Genomic DNA, 18,058 nt, shown 5'->3' on the forward strand with positions numbered 1-18,058 from the left:
AGAGGCAAGAAGGACCTGCAGGATGAGAACTGACTTCTAACCCTAATTCTGGTGGCTTTGGACAAGTCAATGACCCTTCCTCCTTCCACGCCTGTCTCCTCATCTATGACTGAGGACTTTGGACTAGAAGATAAAATTATAGGTTGGCTGTGGCCAGGATGATCTTTTACTTACACTAGGCATTTGGCAAAGGTAAGGCTGGTTGAATGGAAGTAAATTCTATACCCATGGCTTCCTACCGTGTTTCCCCAAAAATAAGACCTAACCGGAAAATAAGCCCTAGCATGACTTTTCAGGATGACACCCCCTGAACATAAGCTCTAATGCGTCCTTTGGAGCAAAAATGAATATAAGACCCGGTCTTATTTTCAGGGAAACACGGTTTATCAGGGTCTTTCAGCCTTGTGGGAATTTAATTAGCATCCTCCCCCTTTGAGCAGGAGGGCAATTGAAAACACTAGAACACTCCAATGGCCAGTTCTGTTTCCTGTCAATAGCCCTGGGAACAGGTTCCAGGCCAACGTGTCTAAAGTCTGGTCTGGACCTGCAGCTCCCGCATGATTTTACACAGCTCCTTCTCAGGACCCCTCCTTGGGCCAGCTGTTTTCGTTTCAGCAGCATAAACAGGCCTGGTTTCCTGTGGAACCTTTGGTCAGGCTGCCTCTCCCCCTTAAGTGCTCTCCTCCCTCCTCTCTGCCTACTCGCAGAAACCCAAGTCTCCATTTCAGGCACAGGGCTTGGTCCTAGGCCCCCATCTCACCCCACACACTGTCCCTTGCCCCAATTCATCCGCTCAGCTGGCTGAGTTCATCTCATGGCTTATGTTCTTAACTTAGAAGCCACCCCCTTCCATGTTCCCAGCGACACCACCTCCTATCAATTCCAGGCTCCTGCAAGCCACAGGGCGCTTGCAGATGCTGTTTCCTTTCTCTAGAAAATACACGTGTGCACATACACCCCACTTTTGCCCCCCTCTCTCCTACTCAAACCTCAGATGTCATCTCGGATGTCAGCTTCACTCAGACAAATCAGTCTAGGCGAGGGTCTTTGTTCTAGTCTTTCATTTCCTTTTCTTTCCACATGTTTAACTCAGTTTGTAATTAAAAGGTTATTATTTAATTTGTTAAATAATAAAGGTGCCTCCCTCATCAGACTATAAGCTCTATGGGAGCTGAGCTATCTGTTTCTGCCTATCCCCAACATGTAGCACAATGCTTGGCTCAGAATAGGTACTCCTATCTATGAAAGGAAGGAGGGAGAGATGGAAAGGGTTAAAAAAAAAAAAGGAAAGGCAAGGAAAGGAGTGGCTCAGGGTCATGCTCAGTGGACTGACTGCTAACTGCAAGAAAAACATAAAACCCTGTTGTGCCATTTTCCGTGGTGTAAATGCTCCTGCCATGGCCAATTCCAAGCCACCAACATGACATTCCTGGATGTGCAGCAGCATAGAGATGAGCATACAGCCTGGATCCAGCACACTGCTGGTTTGTGGTGATACCAAGACTGACATTCAGAGAGTCCAACATGTTTTTCAACTTTTGATCCAACCCTACCTTGGGCTAATGGCCAAAATCAATTGAGACTTGCAAAAAATGCTGAAGATTAAAAGAGAAAAAATGATGTTTTGCAACTAGTTCAGAAGGGAACGTAAGACCCACTGCCTGGGGATGAGTGCTGTCTCTGAGAAGGAGATGGAAAGAGCTGCTCAACAACTGTTTAGCTTCCAGTCTTTCCCTCAGTAAGATCGTCAAGACCACTGACAAAATCAAGTTTAGGACGTAGTTATGAGCAAGTTAAAGCCTATATGAAATGCTGGTTATATCATCTGACCTAATATTTATTTCCCTTTCTAGAAATTTATCCTAATCGTTCAATAAAAGCAAAACTGACCCCTGCAACTCTAAATTAAAGATGTACTGAGATCATAAAACTATTAGAAGAAAACCTGGGTTTTTTTTTCCCTAATATTCCAGGGTTATGGAAGCCCTGAATCTAACACAAAATCCAGAAACCATTGAAGAAAGGATTAACTCATTTAACTCTATCCAAATCTAAAATTTCTGCCTAAAGAATGCACCATAAACAAAATCAAAAGACAAATAACTACTGGGTAAAAAACATTTACAAGACATCCAAAAGAGTTAATTTACTTTATGCATAAAGTGTTTCTATAAATCAGTAAGAAAATAAAGCTCCCCCAACATTCACACAGAAAGGCAAAGGATATGGAGAGACAGTCTAAAGGAAACTTAATGGTTCAAACAATTTCAGGGAGATGTTTAATCCCCTCATAACAAGAAAAATGCATATCATAACAATAACCAAATATAACTTCTCACATATCGAACTCGGAGACTTTTAAAAGTGTGGTTAACTCCCTGGCTCAGGGAGGATGTGGAAGGAACAGGACCTCACACATTACTGATGGAAATGGAAAGTGGTAATAAGATCTCTGTAGAGAGCGCTTTGACAACATCTATCATAATAAAAATGCAGCCTACTTTGACCCTCCTCTTCTAAGAATTTCATGTGTGCCGAGATTTCATTATACATTGTGTAACAGCAAAGACTGGAAACAACGTAAATGCCCCTTTAACAGGTGACTAGTTAACTAAATTATGGCCCAGTCATACAACGGAATACTTTGCAGACATAGAAAAGAATGCGAGTCTCTCTACGTTCTAATACCATGTTTCCCCAAAAATAAGACCTAGCTGGACCATCAGCTCTAATGCTTCTTTTGGAGCAAAAAATAATTATTAAAATTAATTAATTAAAAATTAATTATTAAAATAAGACCGGGTCTTATATAAAATAATATAATACCCAGTCTTAAATTAATTTTTGCTCCAAAAGATGAAAGACGCATTAGAGCTGATGGTCCGGCTAGGTCTTATTTTCAGGGCAACATGGTATGCCTCCATCCCCAATATAGGCCAGGAAAAAGGGCACAGAAGAGTGTATATAATGTTACTGCTTGTCAGAGAAAAATATATAAATGAAAATACACTTAGAATATTTCTATAAGGATACATAAGAAACTGGTAGCCATGGTTGCTTCTAAAGAGGCAAAGAAATATTTTTACTGTCTGCTTTCGGTACCACGTGCCCACGTTATTTATTAAAATCAATTTCTAAAAATAGATATGCATAAAGATGTTCACTGTTGTGTTGTATATACTAGACGAAATAAATAAAACACCACTAGAAAGTGTTAACAGTGGGTTCTTTCAAAAAATATTACTATTGCAATGAAATTGCAATTATTTTTAATCCTAATTAATTTGTACTGAGTCACTTTAAATAACTTAAAGTCTTGAGTACCAGAAAAGGAATACAAATTACTTTGCAGGATATTTAAACAACTCTCAGGTGTCCTTACAAGATAAAAGCCAGCAATCTTTGAGAATTCATGAAGAACAGAAGAAATATCAGAAGACTAAAGATAGATAAGCATTCCAAAGTTCATATACAGAAAAGGAATGAAGCTTAGAAAATTTAACTGAAAAACTTTTCGGCAACATTATAGAGATTAGTCAAGGAAGTGGTGAGCATTAAACACTAACGAGAATTCACTCAGAATAATGAAGAATAAACTATGAAGAATAATGAAGAATAATGAATAATGAAGAATAAACACTAACAAGAATTCACTCAGAATAATGAAGAATAAACTATGCAAGTTATGAAGAGAAATAATTTAAAATCAGTGGAGTTGCATTTTTTTAACCTTGTCGAGTAAAATCTCAGAAGTACCTGAGACTCCGGGCTGCACAGGGAATGCTGGTGTGGGACAGGGAGGCCAGGCGAGCGAGCAGGGCTCCCGACCCACTTCCCCTCAGTTTCCCCAGAGCTGCCCTCTTAGTGACTCTGCAGGAATGTATTAGGTTCTTCTTTTCAGGAAAGCACTGACAGTATCTTTCAACATAGCTGGGAGATAAAATACAGAACTATAAATGTCATCAGGAAGTTGAACACCAGGCTTCCGTACAGAACACCTGGCTCACTCAAGTGTGTGACAAGTGATTTAAACTCCAAGATAATACTCAATGTTAAGACTGGCCTTGGATTACTCACCATTCTCAATGAAAGGAAATAGAAGTAAAAATAGATGTGAAAACTTTATAGGGCCACACAAAAGAAAGCTGGTATTATTATTGTTGTTTTGAAGGCACTGAAAACTCTAAAACATAACAAATACCAAGGACCAAAGCAAAAACAGGTATAAAAAAAGGAACCTAATTGGAGAGATCTAGTAACCCAAAACTATTAAGGTGAAACATATATTGTGCACTGCGTCACACAAGGTAAGGCTGAGAAAACCCTGACATAGCACAATCCCATACAGGTTTGGTGACGGTGATCTCAAGATAATTAGAAGCATGTCAAGTCTACTAAAAGCCTTAATGTATCAACTGTAGGCTTTGTTTGTGGACGCAGAGTGTCCATTCTTCCTCTCTTCTGATTAGAAGACACAGGGCCTGCCAGGTCTGTTCTGGGTGCCCCGCTTACGAGACACGTATGAGAAGTGGAGCAGTCAGCATGGTAAATTTTGTCATATATGTGAACAACTGAAGCAGCTGGTGATTTAATAGCCAGGATACTTGGGCATCCCCAAACATCTGAACATATATCATATATAAGGAAAAATAATCATTCAGAGGAACAAATTGCACAAACAGGCATGAGACGATCTGAGATATAGTCACCAAAAACATGACTCTGCAACGAAGAGCAACTACGGAGGGGGCTGCCTGCCTAACGGGGGTTGCCCTCCCATCCTGGCAGGGATACCATGTAGGGGATCTTAGTCATGAGGAGAGAGAGACCTGTCAGCCTGAAGATCCCTTTGAACTGTAAGAACCTGGGATTCTAACTGGCTTGCCAGTTTCATGTATGTAGGTGCTATTATAGCATAGATAATAGACTAGGCAATACATAACACAGATAATACATATTAATAACATGTTTATAATATAATACATAGTTATAATATATAACTTTTTAACAATACGTATTGGTAATACATATTTATAATATGATGTGATGGAATACGATATAACATAACATGTGCTTGGCAATTCTTCTGTATCCCCTTCCCCACCTAACACCTAGGGATAGAATACGGGGTATATTGTAGGGGCACATGTATGCTGAAGGAAGTCTACTGACTGATAAAGACATTGCATGAGGCTTATTTGCAAGTAGGAAGGTCATAGTATGGATCTGGGGAAGAGACTACAACAGGCAATTTCTCAGACCCTGGACTTTCATCTGCTGATGGAAGGCAAACCTTCCATTTCTGCATCTACCTACAAAACAAAGCTGACAGGCACCTGACCCCTGGAATTCAGCACCCATCACAGTATACATTCCACAGTTGTACACCCGATAGTGTATCCAACATGCACAGCCAGCAGAGGAGAAAGTCTGCCTTAGTACATGCCAAAATGTGCTTAAAAAGCTCTTTAAAACATTTGTTATGGAACAGAACACTGTGGAAGGACAGTCCTTTATTTAGATCTTATTTGTACATGAAAATCGATATGTCCTTTCTATAGAGTCTTTATCTTACAAGAAAATGTGTCTCTAACTATTGTCCGAAAGTCTTCTCCTTCAGTCTTGCCTTGTCAGCTATCTGTAACTGTGACGTATCTGGCACCCCCAAAACATACTGCACACATTAGTGCCATCTTTGACCCTCTCAAGTACTAATTTAGAAATACTGTCCAGCTTTCCAATATACTCCACAGCCTGTTTCCAAGAACAATTTTAGTTCTCTCCTCTCATCATCCATGGTAAAGTGTGAATAGCTGTTCCTGGGTCCCCACCACCAAGACAATAATAGTCTATCCTCCCTCCCAACTTTCAAGTTCATCTCCCGTCTGACCCCAGGACAGAACACCATCTACACACATTTGCTTTCATGTATATTATTCTTCCTCTGCTTTAAAAAGGGGCTTGATTCAAGTATTTGAAAATGTTACCAAATCCTTACTTTCACAAAGTACAAAAAGTATGAAAATAGTCATTGTGGTCATTGTTCTTAATTTTCCACGCTGGTAAACAAAAAACAAATATTGCCCTCCATTGTTGGGAAACAGTTACAGAAACACCGTTGGGAAGGCCAGCCTGACGGGGTGGGAGGGTCAAGGTGAACTACACTGGATAGATCTTCCCCTATAAACAGCTAATCCAGACAGTTCCCACAAGACAGATCGTTTCTTGCCAGGTTGGTACAAGATTAAAGCAAGGCTTATGATGATGTAAGAGTTTCATATTACACATCCATGAGCTACAACTGTTTACTAACATGCATTTTGGGGGAAAAATACATGCACGTTGATTAACATAAACTGTTAAATTTCAGTCTCACATTTAAACAAAGCATTTAAAACTGCCCAGAACTGCCCAGAAGGAGAAAACGTCTACATTTACTTTGAAATGCAAGTTAATTTAAAACACAGAAGGAGCAAAAGACACAAACTGCTTGACAAATTGGTAAATAATTTCTCTTATGTGTTAAGAAATCCAGAAAATTATAGATGTCTTGGGCACTGATTTTCTAACACTGCCCATTCTCTATTTTTATACTGGCCACACCTCTGTCACCAAACATTCCTGTTCCATTGCACACAACGTGATGCCTCTGCTAGAGGGGCTCCCTGGATTGGGAGGGAGCAAATGGGAAGTTTAGCTAAAGCTGACTAGGGTCTCAATGCCTGTGACAAAAACAGCTGCTATGTAAGAGCAGTGGTGGTGCCAGAATACCAAACACATTCTTAGCGTCCTTCCTATACTCCAGTGATGTTTACTGAAATCCTGAGAAAACATTGCAGGGAACACTGGGGTGGCAAAGTCTAAAGCCAAATATGCCCCTCTTTGGAGAGGACTGAGCCTGGGGAGGGGGAAACGGGAATTTTCAAAAGCTCTTTGCTTCTCTGGCTACAAGTTAGTTGGCTTTAGTCTGTTTCCAAACCAAGCTGGGGATGGCTGAGGTCTTCCAGAAAGACCATCTGGGAACAGGGTACTAATCTCATGGATAGGTATTTCTTTGTGAGAGACGTAGGGACAACGAACCAGGCAAAAAAGCAGAGCCCTGAGCCTGGCTCCCACCAGCAGACCTTGAATGAGGTGGGTCCTCCATGGCTGGCTTGGTGACAGGTCAGAGGTCTTACCCTCCGCAGGCCACCCCTGCCCTAGTGAGAGTGACAGTTGGAAGGGAGGGAGAAGGAAGCTCCAGGCTTTAGGGGGAGGGGCGCTCTTCGCCTGTGTGCCCTGGGACAGGAGGTTTGGGTGCAAACTAAGAAAGGCCATGATACCCCCTCAGAGGTGGGAGGCAGTCACTGCAGAAGGCAACGAAAAGCCCTCCCTTTACACCCAAGTAAATGCATCTCTTTGGGGGGACAGAAGGCGATTAAGCCAACGTGAGATGTACATACGCAGAAGCTAGCATCACTTTAGGGGCTTTGGTTCCTGGCTGCCTCGGGCTTGGACCTCGGTTTACACGGAGGGCAGGGTGGGGGCGACCTAGGAGTGAAACGGGCCCAGGAGAAGGACGCGGGGCCGGGGCGGTGGCGGCCCTTACCTTGCTGACCACGTTTTGGACGAGGCCTGTGCGGATGCCATAGTCCCATTCGTGGCAGTTGCAGTTGGAGGCGTTCTCCCCCTTCTCCGGAGGGGACTGCAAGGGTGGCGTGTCGCCTCTGTCCTCGCCGCTGCTGTTACTCAGGTTGCCCGCGGTCCCCCAGGCGGCAGTGGAGAAAGGGGTGACCGGGAGGCTGGTCCAGTTGGCCACATCGCCGGCTCCCCATCTGCCGGTGGCGGTGCCCCCCGCCAGCTCGGCGCCTTTGCCGGCCTCGCGGCACCAGAAGTCCGGCTGGTCCAAGAGGAAGGAGTCTGAGAACTGGCTGAAGCCGATGAACAGCGCCGGGATCCAGGTGAGCAGCACGAGGGTCTTCTGATAGCCCCCGCCCAGGCCCCCCAGGAAGGGCAGCACCGACCCGTCGTAGTCCAGCAACAGGCGGCTCGGGGCCGACGCGGCCGAGCAGCAGCTGGAATGCGGGCCGCCGCCGGCGGGGTGCGGGGCGGGCAGCGGCTGGATGTCCCCGCCGCCGCTCGAGCCCGCGCGCGCCCCGAGGGGCACGGAGGCCGCCGCGTCCCCGGGCGGCAGGGAGCCGTTCTCCTCGGCGAGGGCCGGCTGCCGCCCGGGCCCGCCGCCCGCCGCCTCGCGCCGCCGCTCTATCGCCATGGCCCGGGCCCGCGGCGCCCGCAGAGGCGCATAGAGCGCGGCCGCGGCTGCTGCCGGCGCCCGGGGCAGAGCGCGCCGCCCGGGCCCCGCGGCTGCACGCAGAGCTCGGCCGCCCCGGCGCGTCAGTCCGCCCCCATGGCCCCGGCCGGCCCCGCGCCCCGGGCGCTGCGGCCCCGCTCGGGCGCCGGGCAGAGGCCGGGCAGAGGCCGGGCAGAGGCGGCCGGGCCCTCAGCCGCCGCGGCTCATGCGCCCCGCGGCCCGGGCGCCCGCGGCCGAGCCCGCCGCTGTCTGCTCCGCGCCGACCGGGAGGCGGAGGAGCGGCGCCGCGCCTTCGCCCGCGAGCTCAGCGCCCCGCGCCCAGCAGTGCGGGCGTCGCGGGCGTCGCGGGCGTTGCGGGCGGCGGCCGCTGCTCCCCGGCGCCCGGGACGTATTTCCCCGACCTCGGCGCCTCCCGGAAGCCGCGAGCTCCGGCGCTAGCCTGCCGGCCGGCCGCGCTGTCCGGCTCCGCAGCTCGACCTCCGTCCTCCTGCTCGCCTCCTCCTCCTCCTCCTCCCCCCCCCTCCTCCCCCTCCCCCCGCCCCCGGCCCGCCCCTCCTCCCCCCGCAGCCGTGGAGGTAACCGCGGCACCTGCTGCGCCCTGCTCCGGGGCGCGAGCGCCCCCTCCAGCTGGGACGCGCCCGCGGAATCCTCGGGGGAGGGGCGGGGGAACGGGGCACTCGGGCCGCCGGGCCCTAGGGTCGCCCGCTGGTCCCACCTCCGCGCCGGGCGGGCGGGGGAGGCGGAGGCGCGCGGAGCCGCGGGCGTGGGTGGACCGGGGTCCCGGAGGAGTCGGCGTGGCCCGTAGCTTGTGAACGGGGTTGCGCTCGGCTCCGGACGCGCGCCGCGGCGCAGTGCCCCACTCACTCGGCGTGCGTCGGGTCTCAGTGACCTCTGCTGGCCTCAGAGGCCACCCCGTACCAGCGCGCGAGCCCAAGGGTCGCCGGCATTAGGGAGCAACCCTCTGGCACTTTCTCGAGGTACACATGTGGTTGATTTTTGTGTCCGTGGAGTAGGGTCAAGGAGGCGCATTTGCCACTTTCAGGTTCTCCGTCACCCGCAGCGGCGGGTAACCCACCACCGGCCTCAGCACCCACTCCCAAATCTCCATTTCTTCCCCACCCCCAAATGAATGCTATTACAAGTATGATGCTAGACGGATATGGTGCCAACCCAAGTTACATATGCATAACCGTGAATGGTGATGGTAATCCTCTCCCCCCCCGCCCCGCCCCACGATCTTGAATTCACGTTTCGAACGCCAAGTGCACCGGCGCACACCTCTCTCTGTATTAGCACGCATGAAGACAAACCTTCCTCCTCTCCAGTGCTCCAGCGCCAACCTTGCCCAGCCGGTGCTGTATAAATAACGCCAGCCCTGCGGCAAACGGCTGTATTAGCATATTTCCTTCTGCACCCAGGCGCAGATGAAATGGGGCGGCACCTTTCACCCCAGCGTCCCCACATGGAGATATTTAATATTCTGAGAAGTTTATTAATGGAAGTCTTGATAGAGCAATCCATTTCCAGTCTTATTTAATGGGTAGTGGTGAAAGAAATGCTTTGCTTTCCAAAAGAATACAATCTAAGCTATGTATACTGAATGTATTCTTTCGCATTTCCATCATTTGTTTACATATTTAACCTGAAGTTCCTTTTTGTTATGGGCAACATGGGATTACTACGTAAAATACTGGCACATCCGAGAAAATTCTTTCTGAAGCCTGCCAGTGGGCTGGGCCTTGGGGCGGGGTAGGTTGTGGGCTTTTCTGCATGGCTGACAGGGGGGAGATTAGATAACCATGTCCTAAAGGGGCCCAAAGGGCCGCAGAAAACAACAAGCCTCCAAGAAATGGGTCTCTAAACCTGCTTGTGTTTAAAGAGCTTTGGGTGTGATACTACACACAGTTTATGTAGTAATGGGTTTTTCTTTTTCTTTCCAACTTCACATTATTTGTTTGCTTCACTTTTTCTTTCTTGCCCTCTCCGCATTAGAAGAGATAATAAATACAAAGTGCTTAGTTCCATGCCTGGAACAGAGAAAGTGCTCAATAAATGTTAGCAATTTATTATTACCACCACCACTACTGTTACTATTATATAAAATCTGCCTTTCTATTTCTGAGTTTAAATATAACTTTAAAGATGTTATTTATTTCTTCTTTAGGGGACAACTGTCCCAGAAGAGGTCTACCTATGTTTGACTGCCTCTTTTCCCCACAGTCACAAGGACCCATTTGTTGTATTCTGTATTATAACTCCTTGTAAAACAAGCATGGCCAGTGACCTTGATGGCCATTCCAGTCATAATAATAACTAATATTTAACTTTACAGGGTTGGCTTTCATTATAGACACTGCCATTCAGTCCTCCCAGGACCCTCAGGAGGTGCATCTTCAAGATGAGGCTGTGAGAGTTGGGTCAAAGAGGTGGCCCACCACAGATAAAATTGCTGGCTTTGAACCCAGATCTTCTGACTTGACATTCCAGAGTTTTTCCATTTCAATGTGCAGGGACAGATTACAATACCAGAGGGAAGGATTTTAAAAAATACTTGTTAATGTGCATTTTTAGGTGGGAGAAGCCCTGGCTCTGGCGAGCAGTTTCATTGCTAAGCCATTATTTGTTCTTGATGCCAAAAGGTGGTAGAAATCCTCAGATGATATAGTCCCAGAGTTTGGGAACACACTGGAAAATGGTACTCTCTAAAATGCAAGCTAAAAGGAATCAACATAAAATGTTTCCAATTAGCCATCTGCAACAGTGACCCACGCATTGTAATTAAGTTGCTGGTTAGATTAGAGGTTTCCCTAAATCCCTCTTGGATCAACATGATCCTCAAATCTAGTCAAGAAGATTAAAAAGTAACTAATTTAAAATTAACTGGCCTTCAATTCATTTAGACATACCACAAGTGACTTCATAGTGGGACCTGATCAGAGAGTGAAGAGGAAGAATCTGACACTCTGACAGCCTCCAGGGTGAGTATTTAGGTTCGCTGGCTAGTATAGGGTAGCCAATCAGGCACCTGCTATCACATTACCCTATTCCATCTTTCTGCATGGCAGTCATCACTAAATACTAGTTTCCTTTTACTTATTTATTGACTACCTCCCGCTCTAGATAGGTTTCTTATACTCAGTTATATTTCTGGTGCCTAAAACAGTGCCTGGTACATGTAAGACTCTCAGTATGTACTTGTTGAATAAATGAGCTTATCAAGTTATTATCACTCGACAATAGTATCTATTAGGATCCTATAACTCCATTTACTTTGATTCTTAAGTTACCAAGCAACCTTTTCATATTTGTTTAAGCTCTCAAATATAGTGCTCAGATCAGCCAAAATGAGAACTCAAATGAACTTGACAATTATATTTCTTATTATAAATAATTGTGGTTAATGGATTAGCTTTCCAATATGAAATTATTGTGGGCAGTTAGTGGCTTGCAGACGGTTTGGCTTATAGGCCAAATGCAGCTCACAGACCACATACAATGTTTCCAGAAAAATTATTGTCAACATTTCAAAATCAGGAGATTGAACATTAAAAATTTTAAAAACACATAGCAGAAGTTTCGAGGCCTAGTTTTTGCAGGGTCATGCTTCCCTGGAATGCAGTGGAGGGGCAGGTTTTCTCCAGCTGCCCACATCTTTGCCCGGCACACCTCCCTCATGCATAGCATTTGTCTGGCCCCAGAAAGCATCTGAGTTTGTGACCCTAAATTTATGATAGTATCCTGAACTCTTTGATCTCCATTAAGAACCCATCCATTCTCTCTTCTTTTGAAAGCATGGTAAATAATCTACCAGCTTCTAATTTCCTAAAAATCAAGAAGATAAAGAAAAGATACAACTAATCACGAATAAACGAACAATTTTATTTCCTTGGAGCTAACAGGAGGAAAAAACATTTTGCTTCTAAAGGTGGTCGAAATCTAATTTTAAATCCTGCATAATTCTATAAAAGTTAGTTCCAAGGAATTGGTGTCAGGGTTCATAACTTAGAATTACAAAACTAGTCATAGCAAATCGATTTCACATTGGTTTTACCTGTATGTTCATATTTTTAATTTATACTTGAAATATAGATAGGTATCACATTTTGGACTATTATGTGTCTTTCTTTTTTCTTCTTACTGCAGCTTGATTTCTTTCTTTCAAATAATTTAAAAAGTAGGTTATCTTGATTTTTGGAGGATGGCAGAAAGTGATATGAAATTACTTCAGACTCTAATTGTGTATACATGAACACAATCTATATTCACATAAAAATATATATCTAATTGTGCATGCATGAACACAATTTATATCACATATTTATATCAGCCTTTGACTTTTGGAATGTTAACTCTGACTATCTAACAAGGAATTTGACATTTACAAAACCTATCATAAACAAAAATGAAACAGCTACTTTTGTTCAGTGGCAAAAGCAATACAAATGTCACATAATCTATCCTAAGGAAAACCGCATTTCTTGAGAAAACCGTAATTTCTTGAGAAAAACTATTTAAGCATCTTGCACAAGTCAAATTCACCCCTCCTGATCTAAAGGCCAAGTGAAAATAAACTACCAGGTGAAGCTAAGACTTCTATGCAAAAAGCTCTTCAATTGTAAATATGATTGATAGGGCCCAATTACTTTTAAAAGCTTGGTCAAAATTTAATTTTGAATTGTTTTGTTGAGTTATAAAACAATTAGCACAATAAATTGATCTAGAATCTGATGTTGGCTTTTCTTTGCTAAAACTCGGATGTCATATTTGGCTTATTGTGCTTAAGAATGTTCTTTTTCACACACACACAAGAAAAAATACAGAATGCCAGGACTTACAAGTGAACATTATATGTTTCATTCCAGCATGGAAATAGCACATTCCCAAATTTGCAATGAAAATCATCCCCAAATTTACAAATGAACCTCAGGTTTTGGGTATGGATATATGGATGGGACTTTCTGAAATGGGTGAGCAATCTTCTGAAGATAATCATTGTCAGGAAGGTTTGTGGGAACAACATCAAGTAACAAAGGTTTAAGGAAAAGAAATTTTACTTCCTAAAAGAGGCAAAATATGCTCTTTAAACAACTTTTCCCTCCTAACTCTTTCCCTACTAATTCTAATGGAGATGAAGAAAGACCCGCAACTACATGGTCTGGCTGTTCTAGCCAAATCTAAAGTGATTAAACTGATTTCCTTCAATAACTAGAAGTTAGAGGATATGAGGAAGGAAGACCCTGAACAAGGTGGATCACAGATATAGAACATACACCCTGAAGCATGATGTTTTGACCATAAAGAATTTTGATAAACTTTTTATCTCTAAGACAGTCGGTTTGAATTTATGACTATTAGTCATAGAGGACTTTTCATATTTAAAAAAATAGTTGCACATATATGCATATTATCTTCAGCACAAGTTGTGGGGCACTTCACAGGGTTTCGAATAAAAATTTGGTGTCTGTATTGCAAAAACAATATAAATGTAAAGATAAAGTTACTGAAACATTTTTTTCCTTTCTAAGTTAGTAGTATTTTTAAAAATGAGACTGAGTTTTTGAACTTTGATTGCATGAAACACTTTTATTATTTTAGGTTATTTAAAACCCAAATAACAATGAGTACACCGAGTACAATTTCTAATATCATTCTTTGATAAAAGGAACCAAGGCTCTTTGGAGAAATAATTGATTTCAGGACTGGGACAGGAAATATACAAGATGAGCCTGGCATCTTATAGTGTCAGAAAGTTAGGAAATGTTGAGCACCCTTTCCCACCCACACAACAAAATGATAAGGTGTGTTAGAGGAACGCAGGAGTGAACTAAAAGAGCTCCCAGTTTGGGCAACAAAATAAAGTCTTATTGGATATTAACCCAAAATATAAAATAACTATCCACAAGTACCTACTGGTATAAAAAAATTGAATAAATAAATAAATAAATAAGGAAGAAGAGACAAATCTCCCATACAGAAGAATTCCAAATGATATATGTAGATACATGGCACTCAAAGAGTTGAGCAGAATTCTCCATGCTCAAGTACATAGTATTTCCACCAAAAGAAAGGGGAAAAAAGAGGAAGTTTACAGTGGAGAAACCTGATAATTACTACGTCAGTCAGGTGATCAAGGTCAACATCAATGATGGTAAGTCGTGTTGATAGCGTGTAGCCTTGATATGATGTGATGAAAATGGCCCTGGACCTCTGTGACCTTCCTCACTGAAACCAATAATCCAATCTAACCACGAGGAAAACATTAGACAAATCCCAATTAAGGGACATTCTACGAAATACTTGAACAGCACTAAAAACTGTCCAGGTCATCAAAAACAAGAAAAGTCTGAGAAAGAGGAAGGTAAGGAGACATGATGAAATGTAATGTGGCATTCTGGATGAGATCCTAGAACAGAAAAAGGACATTAGGTGAACACTAAGAATATCTGAGTGAACTATGAACTTCAAATAATGAAAATGACCAATATTTGTTCATTAGTTGTGACAAATGTACCAGACTAATGTAAGATGTTAATAATAGGGGAAATTAGGTATGGGGTATATGGGAACTCTGTACTATCACTGCAACTTTTTCTATATATGCAAAACTATTCTAAAATAAAAGTTTTATATTTTAAAAGGTGATTTAACACTCTTTTCAAACAATATTTCATTTTAAGCTCTAAATCAGTAATTTCCCTCTGTATAGGTTCTAGCTCTGTGAAGATATTTTTAATCAAGTAAAGTGGTTTGGAACCACTAATCAAGTTTAGTGGTTTGGAACACAAAGTTGATAGGGGAGCAGGAAAAGCATAAATAATTGAAAAACTAAATTTTAATAAATGCTTATGATAGTAATGCTTATTAAAAGCACGTTGTTATAGTAACATGTTTTTAAAACTACTCCAAAATGTTAAAAGATACCAACATCAGCAAACTTGTCAGCTGTGGTCCAGGCTGTGGTCTAAAAGGCCAGCAAGCTGGGGCCAGCCTCAAGCCCCACCTGGGGGACAAGACAAATGCAGCTACTATGTTTAAATTCTCCCGTTGCATTGGAGTTTATATTGCCATATTTTATTGTGCTTTCATCATCGACCCAGAAATGCACTTAAACCAAGTTTTTCTTTAATTGCTCAGAGCTTTTTGTCTCCTACCTTGTTAACCTCCTCAAAGATGCCATTTCTTTAAAGTTAGCATACAACCTGTAAGGAGGCTGAAAAATACATGTGTATGGAATAACCACAAGCTTTGAGGTAATATAATAGAGCGGGCTGTAGCCTTCAGGTTAACCAGCTGTGACAGTCTTTTTGTCAGCCAGAAAATGCTGGGAATATAAATCGAAGGGCTTTCAAGTGAAACTCCATTTTCTAGTGTATGTCCTCAAAGGACAGGTCCCCTGATTTATATGTCTCAGGAGCCTCCCTGCTTGTCACAGGCCCTGGCACTCAAATATTTGTGGAATGAATTAATGAATTAACGAAGAATGGGATGACATATAGGGTTTTGCTAAGGAGGGAAGAGGGGAAAGTGTATTCCAAGTCGAAGGAACAGCAGGGATGAAGACACAAAGATAGTAATGAGAATTGCACGTTTGGCAAAGTTTATGGATGGACCTAATGGCATGTCTATGATATGATTTAATTATAGGGTTTATAGAATAAAATTTGATACTATTTTTGAAATAATAAGAAACACACACACACGGTGCCAAATATGTATACACATTTTACGAAAGGAAAAAACTGTATTAAAATTGTAATATTCAATATATACCAATAGCAAAAGATGAATACAAGTCACGTTTAACTCCTGCAATTTCAAGAGGTGCTCAAAGTGGTTACCTTCAGTGTCCAGATGCTTCTGATTACAGCAAACTACTGCTTGAGCAACACTGACCAAAGTGTCCACTTATATACATTATTTTTGGCATTCCCGGTGTGTGTATACATACACACACACATGCAGACACACATACATATATATGTATGTATGTATGTATATGTATATGTATATATGTGCCCTCTGACCCCAGTTCCCTGCACAGAGCTCCTAAAACCCTTGAAGTGATAAGAGCACCAGAAACATCATTTGTCCTAATGAGGTGACACTAGATGGGCTCCTGGATGGCTTCTTCTAGTCACCAGAAAGACTAGCTATGACTGAAAGCTCCCGGAGAGAGGAGGTGGCTGGGAATGGAGTTGATACTTGATCACACCTATGTGAGGAAGCCCCCATAAAATCCCTATAGTAGGGGGCTCAGAGAGCTTCCGTGTCGGTGACCACATCCACACTGGGAGGGTGACACACCGCGACTCCACAGGGACAGAAGCTCCTGCACTCGGGACCCTCCCAGACCTATGTATCTCTTCATCTGACGGTTCATCTGTATCCTTTATCATATCCTTTAACAAACGGGTAAATGCAAGTAAGAAACTCATTTCCCTGAGTTCTGCGAGCTTTTCTAGCAAATTAACCGAACCCACCAAGGCAGGTCCTTGGAACCTCCCATCTGTAGCTGGTTGGTCAGAAGCACAGGTGACAACCTGAGCTTGCAATTGCCATTTGAAGTGTGTGAGTGGAGGGGTAGTCTAGTGGGATCTGACACTGTCTCGCGGTCTAGTGTCAGAATCGAGTTAAATTGTAGGACACCCAGTTGGTATCAGAGAATCGCTTAATGTGAGGGAAACCCCCACATATTTGGTGACCAGAAGTGAATTGTTTTATGTGAGTAGTAAAGGGGACTTTCAGGGAAGAAACTCACAGTAGGGAAGAACATAGAAAGGAAAAAACTGTGCTTTCAAAAGACTATTTTAAAAATAAACATTATGAGTTTTGAAAGGAAGTTAAAAAAAATCCTAGGGAAATACCCCACTTTTAAAAATGACTTCATATTTTACGTACACACATTTTAAATTACAGTTCAGTGGTGTGTACACCTGTCACACATCAAACTATCACCCCAATCAAGATACATTTTACTCACCGAAAAGAGTTCTGTTGTGTCTCTTTGCAGCCAGTCTACCCCACATACCACTCTAGGCAACTACTGCTCTGCTTTTTCTCACTATAGATTCGTTTTTCTTTTTCTAGAACTTAGAATAAATGGAACTAGGCAGCACATGCTGTCTTGTGTCTGGCTTCTTTTACTCAGCATAGTGCTCGTGAGATTCATACACATGTTGTTGCATGTACTATCAGCATTTTGTTCCATTTTACGTATTGCTGAGTAGTGTTCCTGTATGAATATGCTAGAACTTGTTATCCATTGTCCTGTTACTAGGCATTGTGTTGTTTTCAGTTTCAGGCTATTTTGAATAAAGCTGCTGTGAACCTTCATATACAGTTCTTTGTGTAGACATACGTTTTCACTTCTCTAGGGTAAATAGTTAGGAGTAGGATTGGTGGGTTATATGGTAAGTCATATCTCCCTTTTTGAAAATGATACCTTTTGGGACACCAACCCACAAAAATTGTCCTTAGGGCCACTATTTAACAAAAAGCCCAGGCTGGATAGAGCATCATCTGAGCTAGCATGGAACAGCTTACATTCTTAAGAAAATAGGATAATGCCTGTATTCTCTGAGGACACAAGTGACAATGGGGAGATTGCACAGAATTTGCTGGTTAGGCACTGTAAAGCTAAAGTGAACACTTTACATGTCAGTATCTGAAAATTGACTTATTTTAGGCAGCATATCATGGTCTCATACTTGCTTACATAGCAAGAAATCTATAGGATATTACCAACACTGTGAGAGTATTAGTATTTTT

The 18,058-nt window shown here is 43.3% G+C and overlaps 1 protein-coding gene and 1 long non-coding RNA gene across 4 annotated transcripts in view; one reads left to right on the forward strand and one right to left on the reverse strand.

Annotated features, from left to right (window-relative positions):
• SLC22A23 (solute carrier family 22 member 23) overlaps nucleotides 1-8,344 on the reverse strand; it is a 181,613-nt gene extending 173,269 nt beyond the window's left edge. For 2 of the 3 annotated variants that reach the window (XM_081057273.1, XM_081057272.1), the window contains exon 1: nucleotides 7,589-8,343. In XM_081057273.1, coding sequence (XP_080913399.1) covers nucleotides 7,589-8,251 — 663 coding nt within the window. In that variant the 5' untranslated portion in view covers nucleotides 8,252-8,343. Of the gene's footprint in view, nucleotides 1-7,588 lie in introns of all 3 variants that reach the window. The other variant, XR_013993856.1, reaches the window with a different exon arrangement.
• Nucleotides 6,879-18,058, forward strand: part of LOC308501247 — a 42,779-nt gene continuing 31,599 nt past the window's right edge. Inside the window, exons 1-2 of the long non-coding RNA XR_013993857.1 lie at nucleotides 6,879-7,940; nucleotides 11,191-11,268. This is a non-coding gene — a long non-coding RNA (uncharacterized lncRNA). The remainder of the gene's footprint in view (nucleotides 7,941-11,190; nucleotides 11,269-18,058) is intronic.

Source organism: Rhinolophus hipposideros, assembly GCF_964194185.1.
Source record: "Rhinolophus hipposideros genome assembly, chromosome: 8".
In the NCBI taxonomy this organism is placed as follows: Eukaryota; Metazoa; Chordata; class Mammalia; order Chiroptera; family Rhinolophidae; genus Rhinolophus; species Rhinolophus hipposideros.